The sequence below is a fragment of the Drosophila arizonae genome, chromosome 3, assembly GCF_054131065.1.
Source record: "Drosophila arizonae isolate 15081-1271.41 chromosome 3, UAZ_ARI_1.0, whole genome shotgun sequence".
Taxonomy (NCBI): Eukaryota; Metazoa; Arthropoda; class Insecta; order Diptera; family Drosophilidae; genus Drosophila; species Drosophila arizonae.
Genome location: NC_142923.1, coordinates 10,300,382 through 10,326,816, shown reverse-complemented (window position 1 = coordinate 10,326,816; position 26,435 = coordinate 10,300,382). Strand labels below are relative to the sequence as shown.

At 39.5% G+C, this 26,435-nt stretch overlaps 2 protein-coding genes across 2 annotated transcripts; both read left to right on the top strand.

Moving 5' to 3' along the window:
• The first annotated feature begins 6,440 nt into the window (after positions 1–6,440).
• LOC108612015 (ribokinase-like) lies at positions 6,441–8,161 on the top strand. The gene is made up of 2 exons (XM_018004889.2): positions 6,441–6,737; positions 6,799–8,161. Exons 1-2 carry the CDS (start codon positions 6,577–6,579, stop codon positions 8,060–8,062), a joined length of 1,425 nt encoding a protein of 474 aa, XP_017860378.1. The 5' UTR covers positions 6,441–6,576; the 3' UTR covers positions 8,063–8,161.
• Positions 8,162–8,605: 444 nt separating this feature from the next.
• On the top strand, positions 8,606–15,137 carry LOC108609653 (uncharacterized). The gene is made up of 2 exons (XM_089463545.1): positions 8,606–8,812; positions 8,874–15,137. Exons 1-2 carry the CDS (start codon positions 8,763–8,765, stop codon positions 14,722–14,724), a joined length of 5,901 nt encoding a protein of 1,966 aa, XP_089319671.1. The 5' UTR covers positions 8,606–8,762; the 3' UTR covers positions 14,725–15,137.
• The last annotated feature ends 11,298 nt before the right edge of the window (positions 15,138–26,435 follow it).

The window sequence follows — 26,435 nt, the reverse complement described above, 5'->3', positions numbered from 1 at the left end:
AGTGCAAGTGAGATGGGCACTGGACTTGGGCAAATAAACAATTTACATAAATTATACAAACTTAAAATGCTGTACACATAATTAGAAATATGATACTCGACTGCCCGGTGCACAGCTTTCAATTGATTTATGCAAATTGCCAAACCGCAAACAAAATGCAAATTTGTCAAACAATCGGCTAAGCATTTATGGAGGGCGAGTGATGTAGGAGTAATTGGACTTTTGCTAATATTAATTCACTTATGATATTTGCGTATGTATAAAGCGAAGATATATACATAGATAAAATATTTGATATTTTAAAAGATTTTATTTTATTTTTTTTTTTATATTTATTATCACAATTTTTTTTTTTTTTTAAATTTATTTTTATTTTTTTCTTAAATTATGTTTTTAGATTAAAATAGTAATAATGGTCAAGTATGCACTAGGAACTTTCTTACTTCCCTATCATTATAGTCAGTATATACTAAATTTCATATGTCTGATAATTATATGAGTCTTTCAATTATTACTTTATTCCGAAATCCATATGCATATAGGGTATACATAAAGTTCTGAACTAATAAATTCATACTCTGGTATAGTCTATAAATTGCAATTTTGTTTAAAATGTTTTTGCATGTTCTGTTTCTGTTTCTGTCAAGTTCTTACGGTGGTTGCATGCTCCACAAAGCCACATCAATGACCTGGCTTCTAATCCCATCCTCTTTACATGTCCACTTCAATTTATGTTTTTGGGCGTTGTCGAATGCAACCAAGTGCAAAACCAAATCAACCAAATATTGCACAAAAAATATATTGAATTAAATTTAAATAATTTTCTATACATTTGATTTAGTTGTTATGCATATATAAGCATGTATACACATTTATATTTATTAGTTTGTATATTTCCTTACAAATTGATTTTAAATGGCTGGCTTTGTAGTGTGCTGTAAATGACTGAACTTGTACTTAAAATGAAAGCTTTATTTATTGTATAGAAATTTAAAGCAATAAGCAAGAGAATAAAAACTGAAATTGCTAATAAATACAATGCAAAATTCACTCTTTGTATTTATATCCTGGGAAATCAAAAATTAAATTAAAATTATTCTCTTTACTTACTTACCAGCTGATTGTTGCAATATATAAATGTTATGTGTACTACTATAACAAAATCTAGTATAAGCATATTTATTTATAATAGTTAAATATTTATAGTTCTTAATTAATCGCAAAAGCCCGTTTGAGTCAGCTTGTCCAGATATCAACAAAAACTAAACACTTTTGTTACACTTTTCGTACTTAAAATTCAACTCCGAAAGCCCTGGAATTTTAAGTAAATTTGGCATGGCAAAAATTTGTAATTTATTCATAGCAGATATTTGAAATGAAAAATATCTCGCCTCCCTGTCAATTAAAGTCAAGAGGATTGAAAGCAACGCATATAGATTCTAATGAGAAATGAGAACACTTTAAATTAATAACACAATGCCACACTTAATGCAAATTGCAGCCCAGAGACTGGCCGACTCGGGCTGCTGGGGCTGCTCTGGAGTGAGATTCTAATGTGCTGTCAACTCATTGGCCAGCGACATCCCTGGCCGCCACTTTGAGGCGTGTGTGCAGTAATTATGAGGGCATTATGTTGAATCCACAATCGTTATTGCGTGGACATGCTAGGGATGCCAGGACGAGCACGATGACAAGGATGCTGCTGCTTCTTGCGGCGCCCGCTGCACTGTACATGCCCAACATTTGCCTTATGCATGAGCCCAGCATGGATGTGCGCACTATGTGGCCGCCTCGAGGGGCGGCCGCATGTTGTGCAAGACTCGTCTATTGGGCTGTGTTTAAACTGCGACAACATTATTTAATTGAAACTAATTTGCCATTTTGCGGGCATCATCAAAATATTTAATGCTGCATCCAGCTCAAAAGGGGAGGGGGGGGCGTGGCACTGACAGCAGCTGTGTCTGACGAGGGGTCAGCGCAAGTGTCCGACATGTGGGTCAATTTGTACCCAAACTGAGTTCACTTGCTACCAAATATTTGTCAACGGCTTTAAGCAGTCGTACCTCCAACAGTGCTGCATGTGTGTGTGTGTGTGTGTGTGTGTGTGTGTGTGTGTGTGTTTGAGTGACCATTGAGTCAGAACGAGTGAGCCCTATAAATAGACTGCACAAAATCAAGCAAGCAACCCCTGATACTCGTATAGCTTGCCATATTTCTCACCTTGTAGAAATTGCGCACACGTAAAAAAATTAAGCGCTTTATAGCATGCAACTCGTACGACGAGTAATACGAGAACTATGGGTACTACTATGATGCTCTCCGGGCACTGTGGCTATGCAGCACATGCTCTGTTTACTTTTACGACTTGTCCCGCAACAACAGCATCAGCGGCAAGGGCAGCACAAACTTATAACAGAATAGTCTGGAGAAGAGCTGGGGCGACAGCTGCAGAATTTAGCTGCAAAGCAGCTAAGTATTCACAGCTAAATAAACAAACTTCCGCTGAACAAATGTGAAAGGTTTTTAATGTTGTTTGCAAAGGCAAAGCAGAAAAAATACAACTCTTGAATATTTTAAAACAAATCTAAAATGAAATTGACTAGAAAATGCCGTGTACGAAGTTGCAAACCTGATTTTTGTGTCTGTAAAAAAACCTAGTAAAAAAGCTCCTCAACGAAATTGCATTATTTTAGCATATTTGTAAAAACAGTTCTCAAGCTTCTGATGGCGGTTTATTCATGCTTAGTTTTATAGTATTTTCTATTTCTTTGTTCTTAAATATGTTAATACAAAAAATTAAATACCAAAAAAGTTTTGCAGCTTACGAATGAAAACAGAGCGCAAGGCTAAAAAAAAATATGTAAGTACAGAGAGGTTAGATTGTAGCATTTGTTTTCTTTTCGATAGGTTTGTTAGCACATACATTTGCTTATTCTTTAGTATAAGACAGATTGGAAATAAAAAAAATATATATATAAATAAATATTTTGTATATATATCAACATATTCGCAAATTTATAGTCCTGATAGATCTTTCCGTTTTGGATTAACTTGTGTTGCTCTTGCTTTCCAGGCTAGTAGGCCTTGATCTATATTCATCTCAGTTGATTAGTTTCTATTGCTTCAGCTCTATAAAAAAATAAATACTTACTTTCTAGAGTTTTTTAATTAGAGTTTTGGCACTGTAGCTATAAAAACAGTCGAAAAGCAATTGAAGAATCCCGCCAAGCTGCTTGCACTAACAGACACACACATGCCCAACTCACACATACGCACACACATGGCGAATGATCCGCCAGCTGCAGGCGTGGCACAAAGTGAGCAAAACGCACGTGACGCTCATCAATTTGGCGCACTTTGCCTTCGCTGCGCTGTTTTTAATGCGCTCCACCGACTACAGCAATGACGACGATGACGACGACGACGACGATGATGATGATGAGGCTCCCACACCAGGAGCCACGCCCACGCCGCCTGTATTCGTTACAGTTGCTGCACACGATCCTGAACCTGAAGCTGGTTGACTGCATCGTTCCGCACATGCTGTGCACGTGTTCCTTACACTCCTGTCTCTCTCTCTCTCTCACTGTCTCTTCCTCTCTCTACCCCTCTCTCTCTCTTTCTCTGTGTGTGTCACGATTTTGCATATTAATTGCATTAAGTTATAGCCACCGACTCCTGTGGATGGCGTCACATGCGCCACATAGCCCTTAGCCAGCGGCACCCAGCGATAATTTCAGCTGGCTAAATCCACTTTGCTGCACATGTTTGGGGCTTAGTTGTCCTGTGCTTAACTGCAATTCGAACTGGCTCGCGCCCGCAAAGCCATAAAAGCCCTGGATAAAACTCACCCACCTACTCACTATTTATGTAATATGTGCAGCAAACTTAACTAAACAGCAAACAGTTCTGTTGCCATGCTCCACAAATGATTCGTCCACTTGAATTTATTTTTAACAACATTTTCAATAGATACAACGAAATGCGATACGCGGCAAAATACAGCTACAGCAACACCCACACTTACATGTACACATATACATATTTATGAACATATATATTTACTTAGATATACACAAATATTTTTTCACATATTTCAAAATGTTTGCTGCTCGTTTGCTATTTTTAACATGAGTCATTCCATGGGCAAATATAAGTGCTACAATTTGGTAGATATTATTGGTATTTGGCTTTTTCGCTGTTGGCCTTGGTTAAAGGATACTCAAAATGTTGACGTACCGAGAATTTTTTTAAAATATAGAAAATCTACATATAAACTAGACAAAGAGATCAAATGGAATTCTATTTATGGATAAGAAAAAATATGAATATGTAAAATTAAAAAAAAAAAACAATTAAAATTTTTAAATATATTTTAGCCTTGAATAATGATATTTAACCTATTATAAAATTATTTATAATTGTGTTAACATATTATATAAATAATAAACAACAAACATTTATTTAGACTTACAGATTTTTTACTCTTTTTTATACTAATATTTTATTTTCTTATTTACAAATATTTTTATTTATCTTTTAAGCAAAGTTTTATAAATTTTATACATATTTTTTTCTGTTTCCTTAATTTCACAAAGTTTGATATGATGCTTCGCCAGATTTCGCTCCATACTTCTTTACATTCCATATGCTTATATAAATACTATTGAATGCAAGGAAGCATGGAACTCTCAAAGGCCCAATGAACAATTTAAGACCCATTTGTGGGCCATACACTCTTGGATTTAATGTTACTTACTGTGTGATTTAGCTTCCACTTTAGTCCGTCTGTTTTTCCCTTAAATAAGGACAATGCTGAATGTAATGCAACAAAACATTTTACACAATACTCTAACTGCAATTTGCGGGGCAATTCATATCCAACTATTCAGTTGGTATTTTGCTGCGTTTTCTTTTTTGTTTTTGATTTTATTTCTGTTTTAGAAGTAAATCCTTGGCATCCTTGTGCTTCTTGCGCTCCGGCTGTGGCTTGCAAATTTTCCTGTTTCTCGCTGGCTTTACTGGTTTTTACTTTTATTTTTATTTTATTATTATTTTATACTTTTTTTTGGAAAGGGGGATTGTGCTTAATACTTTTGCCGTGCGTTTTTATAGTCCAACTGCAATAAAGCAATTTTTAAGCGCACTGAAGTGTGTTTATATGTGACTGGGCGGTATGGGAGAAGGGGGCATGGCTTTCGGAGTACAACTTGAATACAGCTCGCATTCGCGTAGTATCTGCTTTTGTTTTTACTTTACTCTTTACATTTTTTTTTGTTGTGTTACATTTTTCACGCGCCTGCACAAAAAATTCATAAACTTTTTTCCAGCTGTTTGTTGTTTTTGTGTGTGTGTATGTATGTGTGTATAGAGCATCGCGGCGCCCGCAATAAAATTGCGCCCTTTTTGTTTGGACTTTGTTATGCGCATATTTTGCGCCACATGGCCAGACCCGAACACTCCCCAGTACCCGCTCTGTCACTGTATATGGCTTTGGCTTTGCGCTTAAACGATTTTTTCTTTACATTTTTTGTTTAATTTGTATCTTTTTTTTTTTTTCTTTTTTGGGTTTTGCTCACATTCCGGCCAAGAAATGTGCCACACAAAACAAAATCCGCGTTGCTCACAAACGAATGCAGTTTCGATTTAGGAACCAAACTTAAGCCGAGAGAGAGAGAGATGGTAACGTTAACGTTGTGCCCTGGCAAACGCGACTGTCCTCTAAGCGCATTGTAAACAGACGTTTATATAGGTGCCTCTAAAATTCAAAATCTCGCCGGCCCTCGCCTCGTCTCAATTGGAGACCCACATGAAGCGTCGCAGTCGACCCGCTAGCAGGTCAAGTCCAACGCCCGATGCGCACATGTGCCCCGTTTATAGATTTTACCTACTTGAAGAGCATCAACAAATGCATTGCTCTTTTGATGGCAATACCCACGCGGCGTCTGCGTCAGCGTCAGCGTCATTGTTGTTACTTCAGGATGTGGCACATGGATGCAATCTGCAGACACTGCAGGCGTTTCCCAGGGCCTGCCTTAAGTGTAGCGGGACAGGCCACGCCAGGCCAAACCAGACCAGGGCAGAGCATGTGGTGCACAGTTCCACAACAAATCGTCAGCCCGAATGTCAAATGTTAATCATATGTTCAAGATTTCAATCGAGAATAACTCGCATTCTAAACAGCCCATTAAACAGCTAAGTTAAATTAGCCCTAATTAAACTTCACAATTTTACTTAATCAAAATTACGCATATAAGAATATGTTGATTCTCTCCTTAAGTCTGTATAATAGAAAACCTCTAAAGACTATACCCACTTCTTTTTTAAATGCTGACACCATTATATGAAATCTTGATTATATATATTTTTTCGATAGCTGCCAGATGAGTCAGTGAACAATTTTTTAAATACTATGATCAACCTTTTATTCAGCCTATAGTTGGCTGTATATGCAAGTCAAATGTTTGAAGTTTAATTTAATCATTGTGTGTTGTGTGTTATTTAAAACCAGATATTCTCAACCTTGCTCCTCAGATCTCGAAATTGTTGTTCTTATTTGCTTTGCTGATATATAATATGAGCAATTTGTATAAATCTTTGAAAGCGACTTTTAAGTCATTCATTTTGAAATTGAAGTCAATAAAATTCTCAAATAGCCCGCCCATCTGCAAGCACAAAAAGAACAAAATGGAGCTAGATGTCTTGGTCTTTGGTTCATCAAATATTGATTATATTACGTAAGCTCGCCTCAATACAAGTTCTTGTTCAAACTATAGCAACTATTCCAAATTCATGTAGCTATGTCAATGACCTGCCCAGATCGGGAGAAACCGTGTTTGCCATGCACCGTGAACGTTGCTATGGGGGCAAGGGGGCTAATCAGTGTGTGGCCGCTGCCAAATTGGGTGCCAGATGCGCTCTAATCTCCAAATTGGGCAACGATAAACTAGGCGCAGAATACTTAGAATATCTGAAGGAATTAGAGATCAATGTGGATCACGTTGAAATGATGGATGGCCAGTCGACGGGCCTGACTGAAATCAATGTTGCTGAAAATGCCCAAAATATGAACATCGTACTATCCGGCGCAAATCTTATGCTAAAAGCCACCGATGCCAGCAACGCTAAAAAACTATTCAGACACTCAAAGGTTCTACTTTGCCAGCTAGAAACGGACGAGAAGGCTGTCCTCTATGCACTAAATCATTTCAAGGGCGTGTCCATATTGAACGCCTCGCCCGCACACCCAGACATGAATTTAGAACTGATCAAGGCACCAACGATTCTATGCTGTAACAGATTAGAGGCGGCGCAGCTAACCAATCGTGAGCAGATCGACACATTGCAGGATGCCAAAGCAGCGGCTACTGATCTGATTGAGATGGGTGCTAAAAGCGTGATCATTACCATGGGTGATATGGGGGCCATTTACTTGTCTAGCAGTGAGCCGGATTTGTGCACCCAGTGTCCGGCAGCGCCAGTCCGCTACTTGGCGGATACTTCGGGTGCGTCCGACGCCTTTCTAGGCAGTTTAGCCTATCACATATCGATATATCCTAATTTGATACGAGAGAGTCACATTATTGCTGCCAATATCTGCGCCGCCTATGCTGTTGGCCATCGCGGCACTCAGCCCAGCTTCCCGGGCCCGGAACTGTTTCAGGAGCGTCTATGCCAGTTCGATCCATTGTACTATATTATTGACGACGATACTGGTAGAGACTTAAATGCTGGTGCAGCAGCTGAAAAAACGGCAACGGCGCCTGTGGCAGCAGCTGAACCTGCGCCAGTTGTACCTCCAATAGCTACGCCAGCAGCAACGACATCGCCAGAGCCAATGACCACGGCAGAGGAAATACCAGCGGCATTGGCAGACCCAAGAGCAACGGGATCGCCAGCGGCAATGATAGTGTCAGCAGGAGTGGCAGTGCCTGCTGCGGTGACAGCGGCAAAGACAACGACAGCGTCAGGCAAGAAAGCAGCAGCCCAAATCTCAAATGTTAATCAAATGTTAAAAACATCAATCGAGAGCTCACATTCTAAACACTTCAACCACCAGTAAAATTAGTAGTAATTCAATTTCAAAATATTAACGCTCAAAATTACCAGTGTTTATTTCTCTTAAACCTTCTCTAATAAAACCATCTTCAGAGAAAACATACGTGTTCCTCTCTTTTCATATTATTCATTATTATTATTACTGGAGTTTTGTTCTGTCGTGAGGACTAAACGAAGTGGTGATAAAGGGGAAGGGGAAGATTCCATCGAAGGTGGCGGGTACTTTTTAATGAACAATTTTTTGTCACTGTCAAGCATAATATTTTTTATTTTAGTCTAAAATTTTAAATTGTATTTACGTATGCGTATACAAGATTGATTAGTGTAGCTAAGAAGTATGTTAACTGTATCTCCTAATCGTCCTGAAGAAAAGTCTCTCTAGCTCAAAATGAATATTTACTCAAAGCTACCAGATTGCTCATTTACTACATTTCCAATATTATGATCAACCTTTTAGTCAACCTCTAGTTGACTGCTAATCAATTACTTGAAGTTAAATTTATTTATAATGTATATTATGCTGGTTAAGAGGAAGTATTTGTAACATTGTTCCTCAGTAATCGGAATTTCGCTTATCTGATTTACTGATTTATAAGTAATATGTATGAACCTCAACAAATGAGTTTTAAGTCATTCATTTTTAAATTTGTAGTCAGTACGTTTTTTAAACACCCTGTCCCCATGTATGCACAAAAAAAGATGAAATGGAGCTAGATGTCTTGGTCTTTGGTTCATCAAATATTGATTATATTACGTAAGCTCGCCTCAATACAAATCCTTGTTCAAACTATAGCAAGTATTCCGAATTCATGCAGCTATGTCAATGAACTGCCCAGATCGGGAGAAACTGTTTTTGCCGTGCATCGTGAGTGTTGTTATGGGGGCAAGGGGGCTAATCAGTGTGTGGCTGCTGCAAAATTGGGTGCCAGATGCGCTCTAATCTCAAAACTGGGCAACGATAAGTTAGGCGCACAATACTTAGAATACTTGAAAGAATTGGAAATCAATGTAGATCATGTTGAAATAGTTGATGGCCAGTCAACTGGCCTGACTGAGATCAATGTTGCTGAAAATGCCCGAAATATGAACATTGTACTATCTGGCGCGAATATGATGCTAAAGTGCACCGATGTTTTGAGCGCCAGAAAATTGTTCAGGCATGCTAAAGTTCTACTTTGCCAACTGGAAACAGACGAGAGGATTGTCCTCTTTGCGTTACATCAATTCAAGGGTGTTTCTATATTAAATGTCTCGCCAGCCCACCCAAACATGAATTTGGAACTAATCAAAGCACCAACGATTCTATGCTGTAATAGATTAGAGGCGGGGCAGCTAACCAGTCGTGAGCAGATCGATACATTGCAGGATGCCAAAGCAGCGGCTACTGATCTGATTGAGATGGGTGCCAATAGTGTGATCATTACCATGGGCGATAGGGGTGCCGTTTACATGTCAAGAAGTGAACCGGATTTGTGCACCTATGTTCCCGCACCGCGTGTCCGCTGTTTGGCGGATACTTCCGGTGCGTCCGATGCTTTTCTGGGCAGCTTGGCTTATCATATATCAATCTATCCCAATTTGATGCGTGAGAGTCACATCAGTGCTGCTAATATTTGTGCAGCCCATGCTGTTGGCCAACGTGGCACCCAGCCCAGCTTCCCGGGCCCGGAACTGTTTCAGGAACGTCTATGCCAGTACGATCCATTGTACTATATTATTGAGGATGAAGCTGCAGTGGCACAGGCCGAGGCTAAGCCAACTGAAACTCCGGTGGAGTGTGAGTGTGTCTGTGATGTACCAATGACATTGACAAAGCCAGAGCCAACGCCAGTGCCTGAGCCAACGATAGCGCCTATACCAGTACCAGTTGCAATACCAGAGCCAGAGCCAGAGCCAATAGCAGTTGCGGAGCCAAAAATGATGCCAGTACCGGCAAAAGAACCTGAAGCTGAGGAGCCAAAGGTTAAGCCTGCGCGAAGAAGCCTGCCACTGCCTCTTGGTATGCCGCGAAAATCGAAGCAAGAGAGTTGTGGTTCTGGCAGTGACTTATCTGGAGGGGTAACAAAAAAGAAAGCATTGCAAAAAGAGGATCATTCCGATGAAGAAGGTGATAAACGTACGAAAAAATCTAAGGCACAAGGCAGGAGAGACTCAAAGATTACACCGGTGCCAATAGCTGCCCCAGTGCCCATAGGATTCCCGCGAAAGTCGAAGCAAGAAACTTGTGATTCTGTAAGCGAGCTATCTGGACCGGTATCTAGAAAGAGAAAGGTTCATACCAGCGATGAAGAAGGTCTCCGACATATAACAACCCGTACTTCTAATAAGCCCATGGTGCTGGGCACTAAAGAAACGAAGACCAGCAAACCGCCAGTGGTTGCACCTATACCTCTGCCAATTTGTGGCCCAAAAGCCAAGACAGAAAAAAAGCCAGCAGAGCCATGTGACTCGGGTAGTGACATATCTAGGGAGAAAAAAACCCGGAAAATATATCACTCCACCGATGATGAAGACGAGATAGGTGCAAAAGCCCTCAGCACTAAGAAATCCAAGAGAGAATGCTGCAAATGGTTTTCGCCTGTAGCAGCGCCTGTACCACTGGCAACATGTGACTCAGGAAGTGACCTCTCTAGAGAGAAAAAAGCTCGAAAAGTGTATATTTCCTCGGATGATGAGCGCGAAGGACATCTGGCAAGCCCCACAGCTAACAAACCCATGGTGGTAGGCAATAAAGAGGCAAAGTCTGTGCCAGTGGCAGCACCTTTACCTCTGCCAGTATGTGCGCCACAGCCCAAGGCCGCAAAAAAACCTGTTGAACCATGCGATTCGGGAAGCGACATATCCAGAACGAAGAAAATGCGAAAATTGTATCATTCAACCGATGATGAAGACTACGATGTTGCGACAAGCAGTAGGCCAAAGAAATCCAGGGGAGAATGCTGCAAATGGTTTGCGCCAGCAGCAGCGCCAGTACCACTGCCAACATGTGATTCGGGTAGTGACCTATCTAGAGAGAAGAAAGCGCGGAAAGCGTATATTTCCTCGGATGATGAAGGCGAAGGACAGGTTACAAGCCCCACAGCTAATAAGCCTATGGTACTCGGCAATAAAGAGGGAAAGTTTGTGCCAGTGGCAGCGCCATTGCCTCTGCCCATATGTGCGCCAGAACCGAAAGCCGCAAAGAAGCCTGGGGAACCATGCGATTCGGGGAGTGAGGTATCTGGACCAATATCTAGAAAGCGGAGAGGATATCATTCTACCGAGGATGAAGGTGAAACACACATGACAAGCCCCTTGGCTAATAAGCCCATGGTATTGGGCAGTAAAGAGGAAAAGGGTCCTAAAGAGCGGAAAGTGACGCCGGTAGTAGCACCCATACCTCTACCGATATGTGTACCAACATGCAAGACCCGAAAAAAATCAGTGCAAGCACGTGTCTCGGAGAAGAAACTCCCAAAATTACCTCCACCTATTGCTGCTGAAGTCGTCAAAGCTCCTAAAGAACCCAGTGCTAAGAAACCCAAGGGAGAATGCTGCAAGTGGCCAAAGTTTGCACCTCTTTTAGCGCCTGTACCAGTGGCAACATGTGATTCGGGAAGTGATCTATCGAGAGAGAAGAAAACGCGAAAAATACATTATTCCACTGATGATGAAGGCGCAGGACAGGTGACAAGCCCCACAGCTAATAAGCCTATGGTACTCGGCAATAAAGAGGCAAAGTCTGGGCCAGTGGCAGCACCTTTACCTCTGCCAGTATGTGCGCCACAGCCCAAGACCGCAAAAAAACCTGTTGAACCATGCGATTCGGGAAGCGACGTATCTAGAACGAAGAAAATGCGAAAATTGTATCATTCAACCGATGATGAAGACTACGATGTTGCGACAAGCAGTAGGCCAAAGAAATCCAGGGGAGAATGCTGCAAATGGTTTGCGCCAGTAGCAGCGCCTGTACCACTGCCAACATGTGATTCGGGTAGTGACCTATCTAGAGAGAAGAAAGCGCGAAAAGCGTATATTTCCTCGGATGATGAAGGCGAACGACATCTAACAAGCCCAACTGCTAATAAACCCATGGTGTTGGGGAATAGAGACGCAAAGCCGCCGCCACTTTGCATACCTCTACCGATATGTGTACCAACATGCAAGACCCGAAAAAGGCCGGCGCAAGCACCGGATTCGGAGATGAAAACTCCAAAATTACCCCTACCTCCACCTTTCGCTGCTGAAGGCATCAAAAGTACTAAAAAACCCAGTCTTAAGAAACCCAAGGGACAATGCTGCAAATGGTTTGCGCCAATAGCAGCGCCTGTACCACTGCCAACATGTGATTCGGGTAGTGACCTCTCTAGGGAGAAGAAAGCGCGAAAAGTGTATATTTCCTCGGATGATGAAGGCGAAAGACATCTGGCAAGCCCCAAAGCTAATAAACCCTTGGTGCTTGGAAATATAGATGCCAAGGCACCGCCAGTACTACCTCTACCGATATGTGTACCAACCTGCAGTATTCCAAAAAAGCCAGTGGAACCATGTGATTCGGGGAGTGACGTATCTAGGGATAAGAAATCGCGAAAGGTGTATTACTCCACCGATGATGAAGACGAAGAAGGTATGAGAATTAAGAAACCCAAGTTTAGCTGTTGCAAATGGTTTGCGCCAGTAGCAGCGCCTGTACCACTGCCAACATGTGATTCGGGTAGTGACCTCTCTAGAGAGAAGAAAGCGCGAAAAGCGTATATTTCCTCGGATGATGAAGGCGAAAGACATCTGGCAAGCCCCAAAGCTAATAAACCCTTGGTGCTTGGAAATATAGATGCCAAGGCACCGCCAGTACTACCTCTACCGATATGTGTACCAACCTGCAGTATTCCAAAAAAGCCAGTGGAACCATGTGATTCGGGGAGTGACGTATCTAGGGATAAGAAATCGCGAAAGGTGTATTACTCCACCGATGATGAAGACGAAGAAGGTATGAGAATTAAGAAACCCAAGTTTAGCTGTTGCAAATGGTTTGCGCCAGTAGCAGCGCCTGTACCACTGCCAACATGTGATTCGGGCAGTGACCTCTCTAGAGAGAAGAAAGCACGAAAAGCATATTATTCCACCGATGATGAAGGCGAAAGACATCTGGCAAGCCCCAAGGCTAATAAACCCTTGGTGCTTGGAAATATAGATGCCAAGGCACCGCCAGTACTACCTCTACCAATATGTGTACCAACTTGCAGTATTCCAAAAAAGTCTGTGGAACCATGTGATTCGGGGAGTGACGTATCTAGGGAGAAGAAAACGCGAAAGGTATATCACTCCACTGATGATGAAGACGAGGAAGGTATGAGAATTAAGAAACCCAAGTTTAGCTGTTGCAAATGGTTTGCGCCAGTAGCAGCGCCTGTACCGCTGGCAACATGCGATTCGGGTAGTGATCTATCTAGAGAGAAGAAAGCGCGAAAAGCGTATATTTCCTCAGATGATGAAGGCGAAAGACATCTAACAAGCCCCACAGCTAATAAACCCATGGTGATAGGGAACATTGACGCAAAGCCGCCGCCACTTTGCATACCTCTACCGATATGTGTACCAACATGCAAGACCCGAAAAAAGTCGGTGCAACCACCTGATTTGGAGATGAGAACCGCAAAGTTGCCTCCACCTCCACCTTTCGCTGCTGAAGTCGCCAAAAGTACTAAAGAGCCCAGTGTTAAGAGACCCAAGGGACAATGCTGCAAATGGTTTGCGCCAGTAGCAGCGCCTGTACCATTGCCAACATGTGATTCGGGCAGTGACCTCTCTAGAGAGAAGAAAACGCGGAAAGTATATCTATCCTCAGATGATGAGGGCGAACGACATCTAACAAGCCCCACTGCAAACAAGCCCATGGTGTTGGGCAATATAGATGCTAAGGCACCGCCAGTTTTAATACCTCTGCCGGTATGCGATGTCACTTGCAAAATTCCAAAGAGGTCGGTAGAACCATGTGATTCGGGGAGTGACGTATCTAGAACGAAGAAAATTCGAAAATTGTATCATTCCACAGATGATGAAGATTACGAAGCTGCAACAAGCACCAGGCCTAAGAAGTGCAAGTTAAATTGCTGCAAATGGTGTGCACCAGTAGCGGTACCTCTACCACTGCCAACATGTGATTCTGGGAGCGACATCTCTAGAGAGAGGAAAAGACGGAAAGTATATCTTTCCTCGGATGATGAAGGCGAACGACCTCTAGCAAGCCCCAACGCCAATAAACCCATGGTGCTAGGCAATATAGACGCAAAAGCACCACCCGTTTTAATACCTCTGCCGGTATGCGATGCCACTTGTAAGATTCCAAAGAGGTCGGTGGAACCATGCGATTCGGGGAGTGACTTACCCGAACCAGTATCTAGAAAGATGAATTATTCCACCGATGATGAAGACTACGATGGTCCAAAGGTAACCAATAAATTCAATGGATGTTGTGCTATAAAAGGAAGGCCACCGATAATTTGTGATTCGGGGAGTGACGTATCTGGACCGGTACCTAGAAAGATACAGTGTTCCAGCGAGAATGAAGAAGATGAGATTATAGTTATACCCGTTGCTAGGAAATCTAAAATCAGTTGCGCTAGTTGCCACAGCTGTAACAGAATCCGAGGCCGCGGTGAGGGTCGACCGTGCAAAAGAAAAGGTTGATGATGATGGTAGAAATGACACCACGAGTAACAACTACATTCAGTCGATATTTTTACCAATGACAATAGTGATACCACTGTCGACAGCTTTGCCAAAAGCAAAGACCGTGCAAAAATGGAATCAACAAACGCGTGATTCTGGATGTGTTTTATCTGCACCTGTATCTGAAGCGAACAAGTCAACGAAGGATAAACATATGAGAAGTCCCTCGGCTAAGAAACCCATGGTACATGGTAGCACCCAACAGACGGCAATAGCTTCTTTGCTTTTGCTGTGGATATCAATAGCACAAATTCAGGTTTTGACTTATGTTTACAACTATTTTTACACTCTTTTTTTACATTTTGATTCCTGTATTTGATCTCAGAGACCAGTTGAATAGGCTTATAATTAAATTGGACATTTGCCAAAAATGTGTCTAACGTTTCACGTTTCTTGCAAAAAAAACTTAATCGCACTGTTATGCTCCTATTACTATTAAGTTAGGGTTAGGGTTTTATACATTAAATGGATTTTAAGACAAATTTAACCTCAAAAAAATAATGAACGCAGTAGCGTTTTGAAGAATTCCGCAGTCAATAGCGCCCGACTTCACTGTCTGAAAATACTTTCGTATTTCGTATTTTATGCACTTTCATGTACATTAACAAGTCTGTTATATGGCGAGCCAACTAAATAAAATGTACACAGCCAAGGCTAGAGTGCGACAGAGACAATGATTGAGAGGGAGAGGACTGTGTGGAGTTGTGAAAATTGTACACCAGCAGGAATAATAATAGCTTTGCATCAACCGACCATACGACCATGTAACTAATTATTGAAATGCTATTAAAGCGCACATATTTTAATTCAAATTAATTAACGAGCTGGATTCGTAACACGGTAAATGTTAATATGTTGACAAGGAGCTAAATGATTAACGAATTAACAAAAATTTATGCATATATGAATTCATGTATAAATTTATATATATGAACATCATTGCAGTTTAGCCTATATTTCTTATATTTTAATTAAAAATAGGTTTTATAGTTCGCTAACTGTACTTGTTCATTATATAACAAAAAATATATATTTTTAGCCAATGAGAGAACTTAAAAAAAATAGTTTTCAAAAAGTTAAATAAACAAAAAAAAAATGATGGACTCAAAATTTTATATAATTTGTATGATCTGTATATAATATATGGCTGTAAGAATTTTTCTATACGTATTTCATCAGCTATATATACGAAAATAGCGATGAGTATGTTAGCCGCATACCTCAGCCCAGAGGCTCAGGCACTCACACCCAATTACTCACACACACGTACACAAATACACACAGACACATGCGCAATTCTCTGGCAATTTCTGTTGTATTTTTATACAGTTTGTAGCATGCTCCATAAATAGCCATAGACTGTCTCATCGAGGCGCAGCAAATGGTTGAACTGAATTTTAGCAGATTACAAAGACTTCGAATAATGTTGCCATCTTTGGAAATCCTTTCACTTTCGCGTTCAACAGTTTCAGTTTTTATTTTTTATATTTTTCTTTTTTTTTTTTTTTTTTTGTGTATATTTTTGAATGTTTTTAAAATGTTTCATAAAGTAATTTTGTCATTTGAGCACAGGTCAGCACATGATCAGGGTTTCTTTTTTTTTTAATTTTCGTTTTTAAATTTTCTTTTTCTTTTTTTATTATTATTTTGTATATTATAAACAAAGCAGCGAGACCTGGCCGGAGTCAGGCGATCTTCACAGCTCGACAACAGAATCGGTAATGCACTAAAGGATGCAAAAAATATTCTCAAATTAATTCTTGGCGCTGACTGTGCGGCCCCCAACGCGTTGCCCGGCTATAACTGTACCGGCTGCCCGAACGGCCGACCGAACGCTACCCCAAAAAGATTCGAGAACACAAGAATCAAAGAATCGAGAATTGCCTCACCAACACCCACCGCCCCGCTCACCTACTCCGCTTACCAGAGTGCCCGCAGCGATGAGAACTTTCATTCCATTCATATGTACATATGTATATATATAAATTTATATACATATGTATATGTATATATACACATTGTATAGTTATATATATTAATAGCTTTGTCTCGTCTTCTTGTCTTGCTGCAGGCTTGTATATAAGGCGTATATATCTATTGATATATAGCTGGCTATATAGCTAAGATCGTACGCCAAAAATATACCGAAAGATTTCGACGTTGTCGTCTTCGCTGATGTTCTTGTTGTAGTTGCTGTTATTGTTGGGCTTTTTGCTTCCACATTCCGCCTCAAATGATCCACACAACTGATCCTCTTACGCAGGCGCATACAAACACACACACACACGCAGACACACACACACACAGGCACTGTCTATACTTAGCCGTCGCGTTGGTATATACGTAAGATCGGCCGATCGTCGAACTGCTGCCTCGTCGTGCCAATGCGAACAGCGCACAGCTATAAAAATAACATCCAAAAAACTTAACAACAACAATCGATAGAGCTATAATTTTAGTATATATACATACGTATATATATATATATATATATGAGTGTGTCTAGCCGCCCGATCAAGCATTACGTTCCGATTGTGTTTCGGCTTTTTGGCAATATATAGCAACAGCAATTGCCATATCTCAACTGGGCCTTAGGCATCAGTTTGCCATTTCTTTGCCTTTCAATTTTTGTGCTTCGGTTTTTTTTATCATTTTTCGCACACTCTCGAGTCACTTGGGTTGACATATTTTTGGAAATGTCAAAAAGCGTTCGAATTGCTTAATTACTTTTTTTGTACACACACACTCACACCTACACAAACACGACGTTATTGGGTATAGACGCATTTGGCCAGAATCCAAACGTTGATCGGTTTAGCTCTATTATTGGTACAGCTCTTCGTTAAGCTATTCTACAAATACATTATTAGTGCTACAAATTTTTGTAACATTTTTATTTTTCGTAAATGAAACATATTTTTTAAACTGAAAGCAAAGAGATCAGCTGTAATTTTTTCTGGTTTTAAGTATATTACAATATTTATCTGCGGCCCTTTAAAAAGATTTTTTCAAATTCTTTTTAAAAATGTATACTTGCATATATCTTGGAAACTTAGAAAATTCCTCTAAGTTTTCTTATATATGCTTAGTAAATTAATGACAATAAAGGGACTTTTAAGAAAATACATTAATTAAAAAGTAGTAATAATAATAATAATAATAATAATAAATGATATGGTAGTTAAAAAATGCTAAAGCTAAAAATTCAGTTTTTCGATTGAAATGATTCACGAACTGAATTTACAAAAATACTATTTTTATTGAAATAAATTACTTTATTATATATTAATAATAGTATGTGTCCTCCAAAATTATCACATAATAAAATTTCTGATATGAATTTAGAAATGCTATGACATCAGCTCTTGAAGCGAAGCACATTAAAGTGCAAGCTCATTTAACTAATGCAATTTATTTTGTATTTAATGCTTTAAGAATATTTCGACTTGGATCCCTTTTAAAGGCTTAGTAACATTTGCAGTTGGGCGCTGCAAGAAATGCACAAAACTCTCAAACACAATTCGCCTTTTAATGTGCAAATGTAAAGCTTAACTAATGCATGCACTCACACTCACACAGAGAGAGAGAGAGAGAGAGACAAACTTGCAGATGCACACACATAATAGATGCATCTGATAGCAAGAAAAAGGCAGGAGAAGATGTCTCTGCTTACATGCGAGCGAAACATACAAATGCAATTTAATTTTTTCTCTTGGTTTTTCAACGATTTCTACTTTATTTTTTTTATTTTTATTTTTTCACAACTTTGGCGCGTATGAAATGTATTTTTGGGTGGCAATAATAGCTCCCAGAGACGGTCGTCCTTGTCGTTAGGTTGATGAATTTGTCTGTGGCTGTTGTGCCATAAAAACATAGACACCAACTGTTGTCTACAAATAAATCTCGTTAAGGAGTACACAACAAGCACACCCACACCAACACACACCCACACACATACGTACAAAAAACCTATTTGCTCGTTAGACCACTTATGCAGATGCAGATACTTTACTCCCAAAAATCATCGGGAGCAACATGAGCATAAAAACGCATGCTTCGAGCGTTGAGGCAAGAAGAAAACTTCTTCAGGCCAACTATAAATGCTCTAACAGATCAAAAACACATCAAAATATGAATATACATATATATTATATAATTAAAATATATAAATAAGAAAAAAAAAGGAAATTCATTTATAACCAAAAAGTTTTTTTATTTTAAATGTTTCATTAATGTATTTGCTTGCCTCTGCATAAATATCTGTCACATTCATTGAACTCTCAGCAAGAGCATGAGATTGTGAGCTCGCGAGTCGCGACAACTTGAATTTTATGCACGCATTGCACTTGGCTAATGTAAGAAAAGAAAATATTAAGAGAAGAAAAAAAAAAATTAAGCTATTGGTCCAATATCGAATCTCTACACGTATTTCCCCCCGTATGTCATACGCATTTGGCTTACCACGTTTTGTGGCACATTCGCATAATGTGTCCGCACAGCCACAAGACAAATTCAAATCCTCAGCACTTTTTCTCTTTCTCTCTCTCTCTTTCTGTCACGCTCTTTTTCAGATTTTTCTTTGTTTTTACGACGGCAATTAAATTGCAGAATTTGATTTAATTTATTTTATTGATAATAAAAAGCGCAAAATCTCAAAATGCTGCCTTATAGGGCTTCTTTTCTTCTTTTTTGATTTTTTTTTTTTTTTTTTTTTTTGGTCATGGCATTACATAAAATTTGATTTGATTTGCCTCGCATTTGGCTGTGCGCCCCTCCTGGACCATCGGCTGCCCCCGCAGCGCGACTTCGACTCGACACATTTCAACTTCAGTATGCAAATGCGCGCTTGTCACATTGGAAAATTGAAAATCCTTTTATGTGCAAAACGTGACAAACGATTTTAGATTTTATGCCCCTTGAGAAAGCATAAATCTATATGAGAAACTTTACGCGAGCCTTTAAGAGCAGCTCATATAGAAATGCATTAAAATTATCATTCGAGTGATAGCAACATTGTGTAAGTTTACATTTCAATGCGAATTGAAGATATTGTATGGGTATAGTGAGAATTCCGCATTTTCATTTCAATCGTACAATCCATTTATATAGAATCCAATTAAATAGTTTACTTAACTTATGCTTCAAAAACCGTCGGGTCTCCTGCACTCAATCGCTGCCACTTTGGCATTGTCTGTAACGGCTTACATGTGTAACACACTCGTCGCCCCGATCTGGACATGAACAAGGCCCTTACTGGGCTACCTACAACTCTTATCCACAGTGCCACATGTGACGCAGCGGCTGTCTCAGGCCTCAGCCTCAGCCTCAGTCGCAGCTACGGCTACAGTCACTGGCCCCTTGCAACGTTTGTCTGCTGGCTGTTTCGTAATTACGTGGAAGTCAAGCCCAGCAAGCGGCAAGCGGACACATGTAGAACATGCCACATGCCTACACATGTACCGATAGCCGCTCCAATCCGTAAGCCAGACAACATACATACATACTCGCATCTACCCATTCGGGCAAACACTCATTCGAATACTCGTATTCGTACTTATATTGTATTATTGCACATGGCTCTGGCCATGAATGAACAAACTCAAGTGGCGGCGTTTTCAGTGTATTTCATTACAACAACAACAAAATGGAAAGAGCAAAAATACATGAAAACAATTTTAAAGACAATTTATAAAAACTTAATTTAAGCAATGCATATATGCGATTTATATTGACAATTAAATTTGAGTAAACTAAAAAGCAATTACTTCAATTTAATTAAGAAATTTAGATGAACTTTATTAAAATTATCATAATGTATTTACTGTACCTTTCTCTTCATATGTAATCAAAATTTAACTATATAACTATAATTCATAAAATATAACTCGAAACTATAAATAAATTTGAATTTTAAGTAATTTTCTTTAAATGATATTTCTTCTTTAATCTAAGTCATCCAAACTGAACTGAAATAAATAGCTGAAAAATCTTTCACTTCATTAAAATCCGTTACAAATAAAATCCATAAATGAGGGGCTATACCATGTCCTATATTCATTCCACCTAAATGCATTGGGCTAATGAATTAAATAGGATTATATAAAATTAAGCTCTAATAGTTAAGATTAATAAATAGATTTATAAATTGTTAAGATTATTAAAATTAAATTAATTAATAAAAATAGATTTTATATTTATTTTATTATAGGTTTTTTTTCATTAGCTAGGGGACACAAATATGATGATAATTAGGTAAAAATAGCTCATGACATGCGTTTCATAACGGGCTAAATCCCATGCAAGTTGTGGGCATATTTCTTGTCAGATTTTTCAATTCGGCGCAAGTTTTGTGGAAATTGTTTGCCAAAATATATATGACAGAGATATTGCAGGCAAGCCGCCAACGATTGCAGCATTAGCCTCGTGCCCCTCTCACTCTCTTCAGCACAGCCTCCGTGCCTCACACACAAACATGGCAGAGGAAAAAGTTTACGCAATGTACCGTAAATTGTGTGTTAATTCAATTATGCCCAAGTTATCGCCTCCCCACAGCGGTGGCCCAGTCTCATCACACACACACACACACACACAGCTGTGTAATTAAAATACCAAATGTTTATTCAGGTAAATAATTTCAAAGTGCAGGTGAAACAGCGTCAGCAACTGCAATAACAAAATTGATACCATTTACCAACGCGTACTGCCCATTGTTGTTGTTGCCATTGTTGTTGTTGTTGTTGTTGTTGTTGTTGTAGCTGTTGTTGTTTATGGGCAGGTTAGTAAGTCTCACTGACTTTTGGCAAGCGCCGCTGCAAAAACAATCTGATGTCAGGCACGATGCCACACACCAACTTTCTCTATCTCGTTCTCTCTCTCTCTCACTCTCTCGCTCTCTCTTTCTCTGTCCGCCCACAAAGCGCTGGAGGCGCCTTCATTCAAGCGTTGAAATTTCCAGCGCAAAAGTTCTTAACAAAACTTTTCATTAAAGTTTGGCCAAGAGGAAGACGGAGTCAAATGACGTGAAGGAGCTGGGAAAAGCGCGAATAACTTTGCCGCTGGCAGGCGCTGCTAAACGTCATTTGTGGGCATGGTCGAATGCAACAAAAAAGGAAAAAGAATGCCTGCCTGCCCCGCACAAGTATTTGTTTTGCCTCACAGTATGTGTGGGTCTCTCTGTCTGTGTGTGTATGTGTGTGTGGGTGAGTGTGTGTGCGTGCTAAGGTTTTTCTCAAGTTTTTAGTCGCCATCCGCAAAATGTTTTTCTCGCATTTCAATTCACCACAAAAACGTTTCGAGAAATTATTGCAAAAGTTTTTCATAAAATGAAAGCGCATAAATTTAGTACAAAAAGTGCGACGGAGTGAATGGAGGGTATTTGGTGGGGTTAGATAGTTATAGAGCTGGTTAGAGTCAAATACCAAGCGGCTGCATTGCATGCGTCTGATATGAGCGCCAAAACCCAGCTCACACACACACACACACGCACACACCCCCACATACTTCATGTGCACCTTTGTGCGACACGTTAAGTTGTAAAAAAAAAAAAAAAAAAAAAACAAAAGTTGAAAAAATGAAACAGCAGTTGCTGCAACAAAAGCCGAACGAGTGCAAAAACTTTACGGGGATATCCAGAAAAATAAAAAATAAGACAGCAAACATTTCAGACAGCAACCAAAATAAGAACAATACGAGCTCTAAGCCAAAGGTATAACGGAAACGCTTAAGTCCGATATGTTGAAGAAGATATAGCTCTAGCAACCTTAATAGCTTTAGATTGAAATATATTTTGTTGAATTATATTACATTGGCTTATTCAGTACTCATAGAAACAAAAAAAAAAAATGTTTATATATATAAATAAAGCTACCCTCAACAACTTTTATGTTTCTATTTTCTATCGAATTATTGGGGAAAATCTAATAAACAAATTTATATAATATTGTGCAACTAGTAATTAAACGCTTTTGATTTATTTAACAACTGGGGAGAGGCCCGACTCGATTATACGAACAAACAAGTCTAGTTTATATCTTATCATCACTCAAATTTGCTACAATAGCAAGATAGTAAAAGCATTGATGCATCAAAATTATAAATAATATTCGGTTTTATAAAAAAAGACAATTTTATTTATTATCTAATATTACTTGACTGCCACAAGAGCAAATTTCCATCCATAAGTAAAAATATCTTTGAAAATATATATATATTTTAAATATTTGATGTCTTTGTAACACATCTATAAAACTTGGGTATATCAGATTTTTTTTAAGAATTCTTTATTTTTAGTTATATTCAATTTATATTAGTTACTTTTACTATTTAATATTTTCACTTATTACTTTTACTTTTTTTTGGAGATATTTTTATATTCTCTTCGCATAACTCATAGTTATTATATATTTTGGTGAATTTCTACTTCTGATATTCTACTTCTGCAGAAAAAAATTTTTAGAGTATACAATATGCGGCTAGTTGACTATCGGACGTAATTCTCCTATAGTATAGCTTTCGTTCTATCATGCTTTCACTTGCCTTCTCCCTCTCTCTTTATCTCTCTCTCTCTTTCTCTCTCTCTCTCTCTTTCTCTCTGTCTCTCTCTCTCTCTCTGTATTTTTGTCGACTTTTCAACTTGGACGCGACTGTGACGCATCGGCGTGCAGAAGAAGAAGGGTGGCCGATAGTCGTGAGCTAGGCGGCGGCTGGAGGAGGTCGGCGGTGTGCATTTGAAATATGGTCGCTTGTGCCACAAATAAATAACGCTTTCAAATCGCACGCAAGTGGATACAGGCAACATTTTGAGTGTGTGGGTGGGTTGCGGGCAGATGCAGCTGTTTCAGCTGCTGCTGCTTTAGGTTTAGTTTCTGGCTAGGGCTCTGCTCTGCCAGTTAAGCACTTACATGCGCACACAAACACACACACATGTGAATGTACATACACATACACACCTACATAAATAGGAATTAAAATATAAAATGCTCTCGACGGCAACAAACAGCGTCAGCAGCCAGCATCAGCAACGTGGGCAGCTAACAGAGCTAACACAGACACAGATACTGAAATACAGATACAGATGCAGATAGAACGATACAATTGCTCAGAAAGAAATGCTCTCCCACATACTCATAGATTGCCCGCCAGTTGTCTGCGTCTGCGTTGGCAACTAATATTTATTTTTATTCCACACACTACCCAGGGGAGGGGGCAATAGTGTTGGCACGCCGGGGGGAAGGCTTTATTTTATTTTATTCTGTTCTATACTCGACAAATCTTCGAAGGTTAAAAATTTGCAGAAAAATGAGACAACATTTATTTTCGCCTAAAGCCAAAGAATTGTATCTTCTGCGAGGCATATATAAATTATTATATTTAATAAAAAGTCCACAAATTATTGTTAAGATATGTGAACTTATATATGAGACATACTACGAAACAATATACATCTAAATAAATTTATGTAACAGTAAAAGTCTGCTACTTAAAAATAGAAATAAGCTGACGAAAACATTGGCAGCAAAAATTTCAGAAATATATTATATTTTGTTGGAAAATTATTATAAAATATACATATACATAAATTAGCTATCATTGCTCTCTTCTTAGAGTCATGTTTGCCTGAATGTTGTTTGTTAAATTGATCTTTAACATTTTAGTTACTTTAGCTAATATTTCGAAGGAAGGAAGAGTATTCAAACATTCTATGTTCTCTATAATGAATTCCCACTTTAGAAATTTCTCTCCTTTACCATTATCCCTTACCCATAGAAACTTATTTAGATGATATCACGCTCTGAGAATTTAATTTATTATACCACCAAAGGCCAAAATTAATAGGGTTAAGGGAATCTCCAAGTCGGCTACTCCCGAGTGGAGCACTTCTACTCTGACGAGTTTTATTGTTGGATATTATATCATATTTGATAATACTTTGTATATTTTTAGATATACATACATTTTGCATACCCAGTAAAAAATATTGAACACATTTAAATTACTTTATATTTAAAATGCTAATACGAACTCTTAATTTTTTTTTAAGCTTGTATTAAATAAAGCCCATCATTTATTATTGCCTGTTATCTACATTTAACAGCCCAAGAAGTTAACAATTTTTTTTTTTGTAATTAATAGAGGGCGGCCTCCCATGTCAGTGGGGCGTGGCCGAGTGCTGCACGTCAATGTGCTTGGGCCACTTGACAGGCCGCGGTGACAGGTTCATCAGCTTGTACAGCAGTTGGCACTTATTGAGCTATTAGGTAATCGAAATGCACGTGCAACACGTTGGGCCTTTGAACTCGACAATTATAAGTGGAAAAATAAAACTCACCGCCTAGCAACTAGAAAATAGAAAATAGAAAATATTTGTCAACGCGTTGGTAATTGAATGCCCCAGGCAGGCCGAGTGCAATAGCCTTTGTCAACGTAGAAGAAAGACCAACCCCAAGGCGACATCTAATTACAGCTAGCAAGGGAGCGGACGGGACGGGTAGGGTGTGTGTGGTGGAGGAGATCAACACGTAACTGTAGCTGTATGAAAGCAAGAAAACACAACGTACACACACACGCACACATGCGCACATATGCGCACATACAATCTGTGCCGGAAAATGCAGCGAACGAGCGAGCGTCTTATTATTTATAGAAACCAACGCGTTGCAAATGAAATGCAAACACAATTAGACAGAGATAGAAACAGCAGCAGATCGCAAGAGAGCGCACAAAAACGGGCAGATACAATTTTTATGATATTTTTAAACGATAAAATCACAGCAGGCGAAGTCAAGTGCAGACACTCCCAAGCACATTGCATGGGCATCAAGTAACCCGGGAACGTGTTCTGGGATTGGGCTGAGCGAGCGAAGCAAATGGAGCCATTAGCCAGCCAACCAGTCTGTCAGCCAGCCAGCCAGCCAAATTGTGGCCTAAATATAGTACAATGTGTCCAACACTCGAAATGGAGTTGCTATATTTGGACCTGGCCAACAGCGGCCGAGCACATGGCGCTCTCGAGTTACATTGACGCGACTGATTCTGACTCTTTCGAGGAGGATTCAAATGTTTAATATTTTTGGGTAAATTCAATTGGCAAAGCATAGGCTCGGGCCATGTGTCGCTAGGGGGCACTCTCTCTCTCTGTGTGTGTGTGTGTGTGTGTGTGAGTGTGTGAGGTGTGGCTGGGTGTGCCTTATGCATAGTATATTCAAGTCACGATTTAGCATTTTTCATCAGCGCTGCGATTTTCATGTCACGTTCGCTGACAAAGTTTTCTATCCCGTAACCTTTACCCGTGCCAAGGCGCGAACTTTTCAAGCATCGCGTCTTTTGCGGCCATACAGTCAAGTATATACCGAACTTCATGTATGGCACATACACACACACACACACACAGACACATACATACAGCCATATAGGACATCTAGAGCTCTATGCTCCTGCCTTCGGCTGGCAGTTGTTATGTATTTTGGGCTTGTTTGCTCGGCAAGAAACTTTGCCAGTTTCCCTGATGTTTAATTGTTATTTTGTGTGTCTCTTGTGAAGCATTCCAAGTACGTCTGATCTCATTTTGAAGTTGTTCCAAAGTTATCACAGGCCCGCCGGCTGTTGGCGTAACTAAAAAATTGCCGAATTGGGAAAATTTAAAGGCACTTGCTGCAGTAAGATAAAGTCGC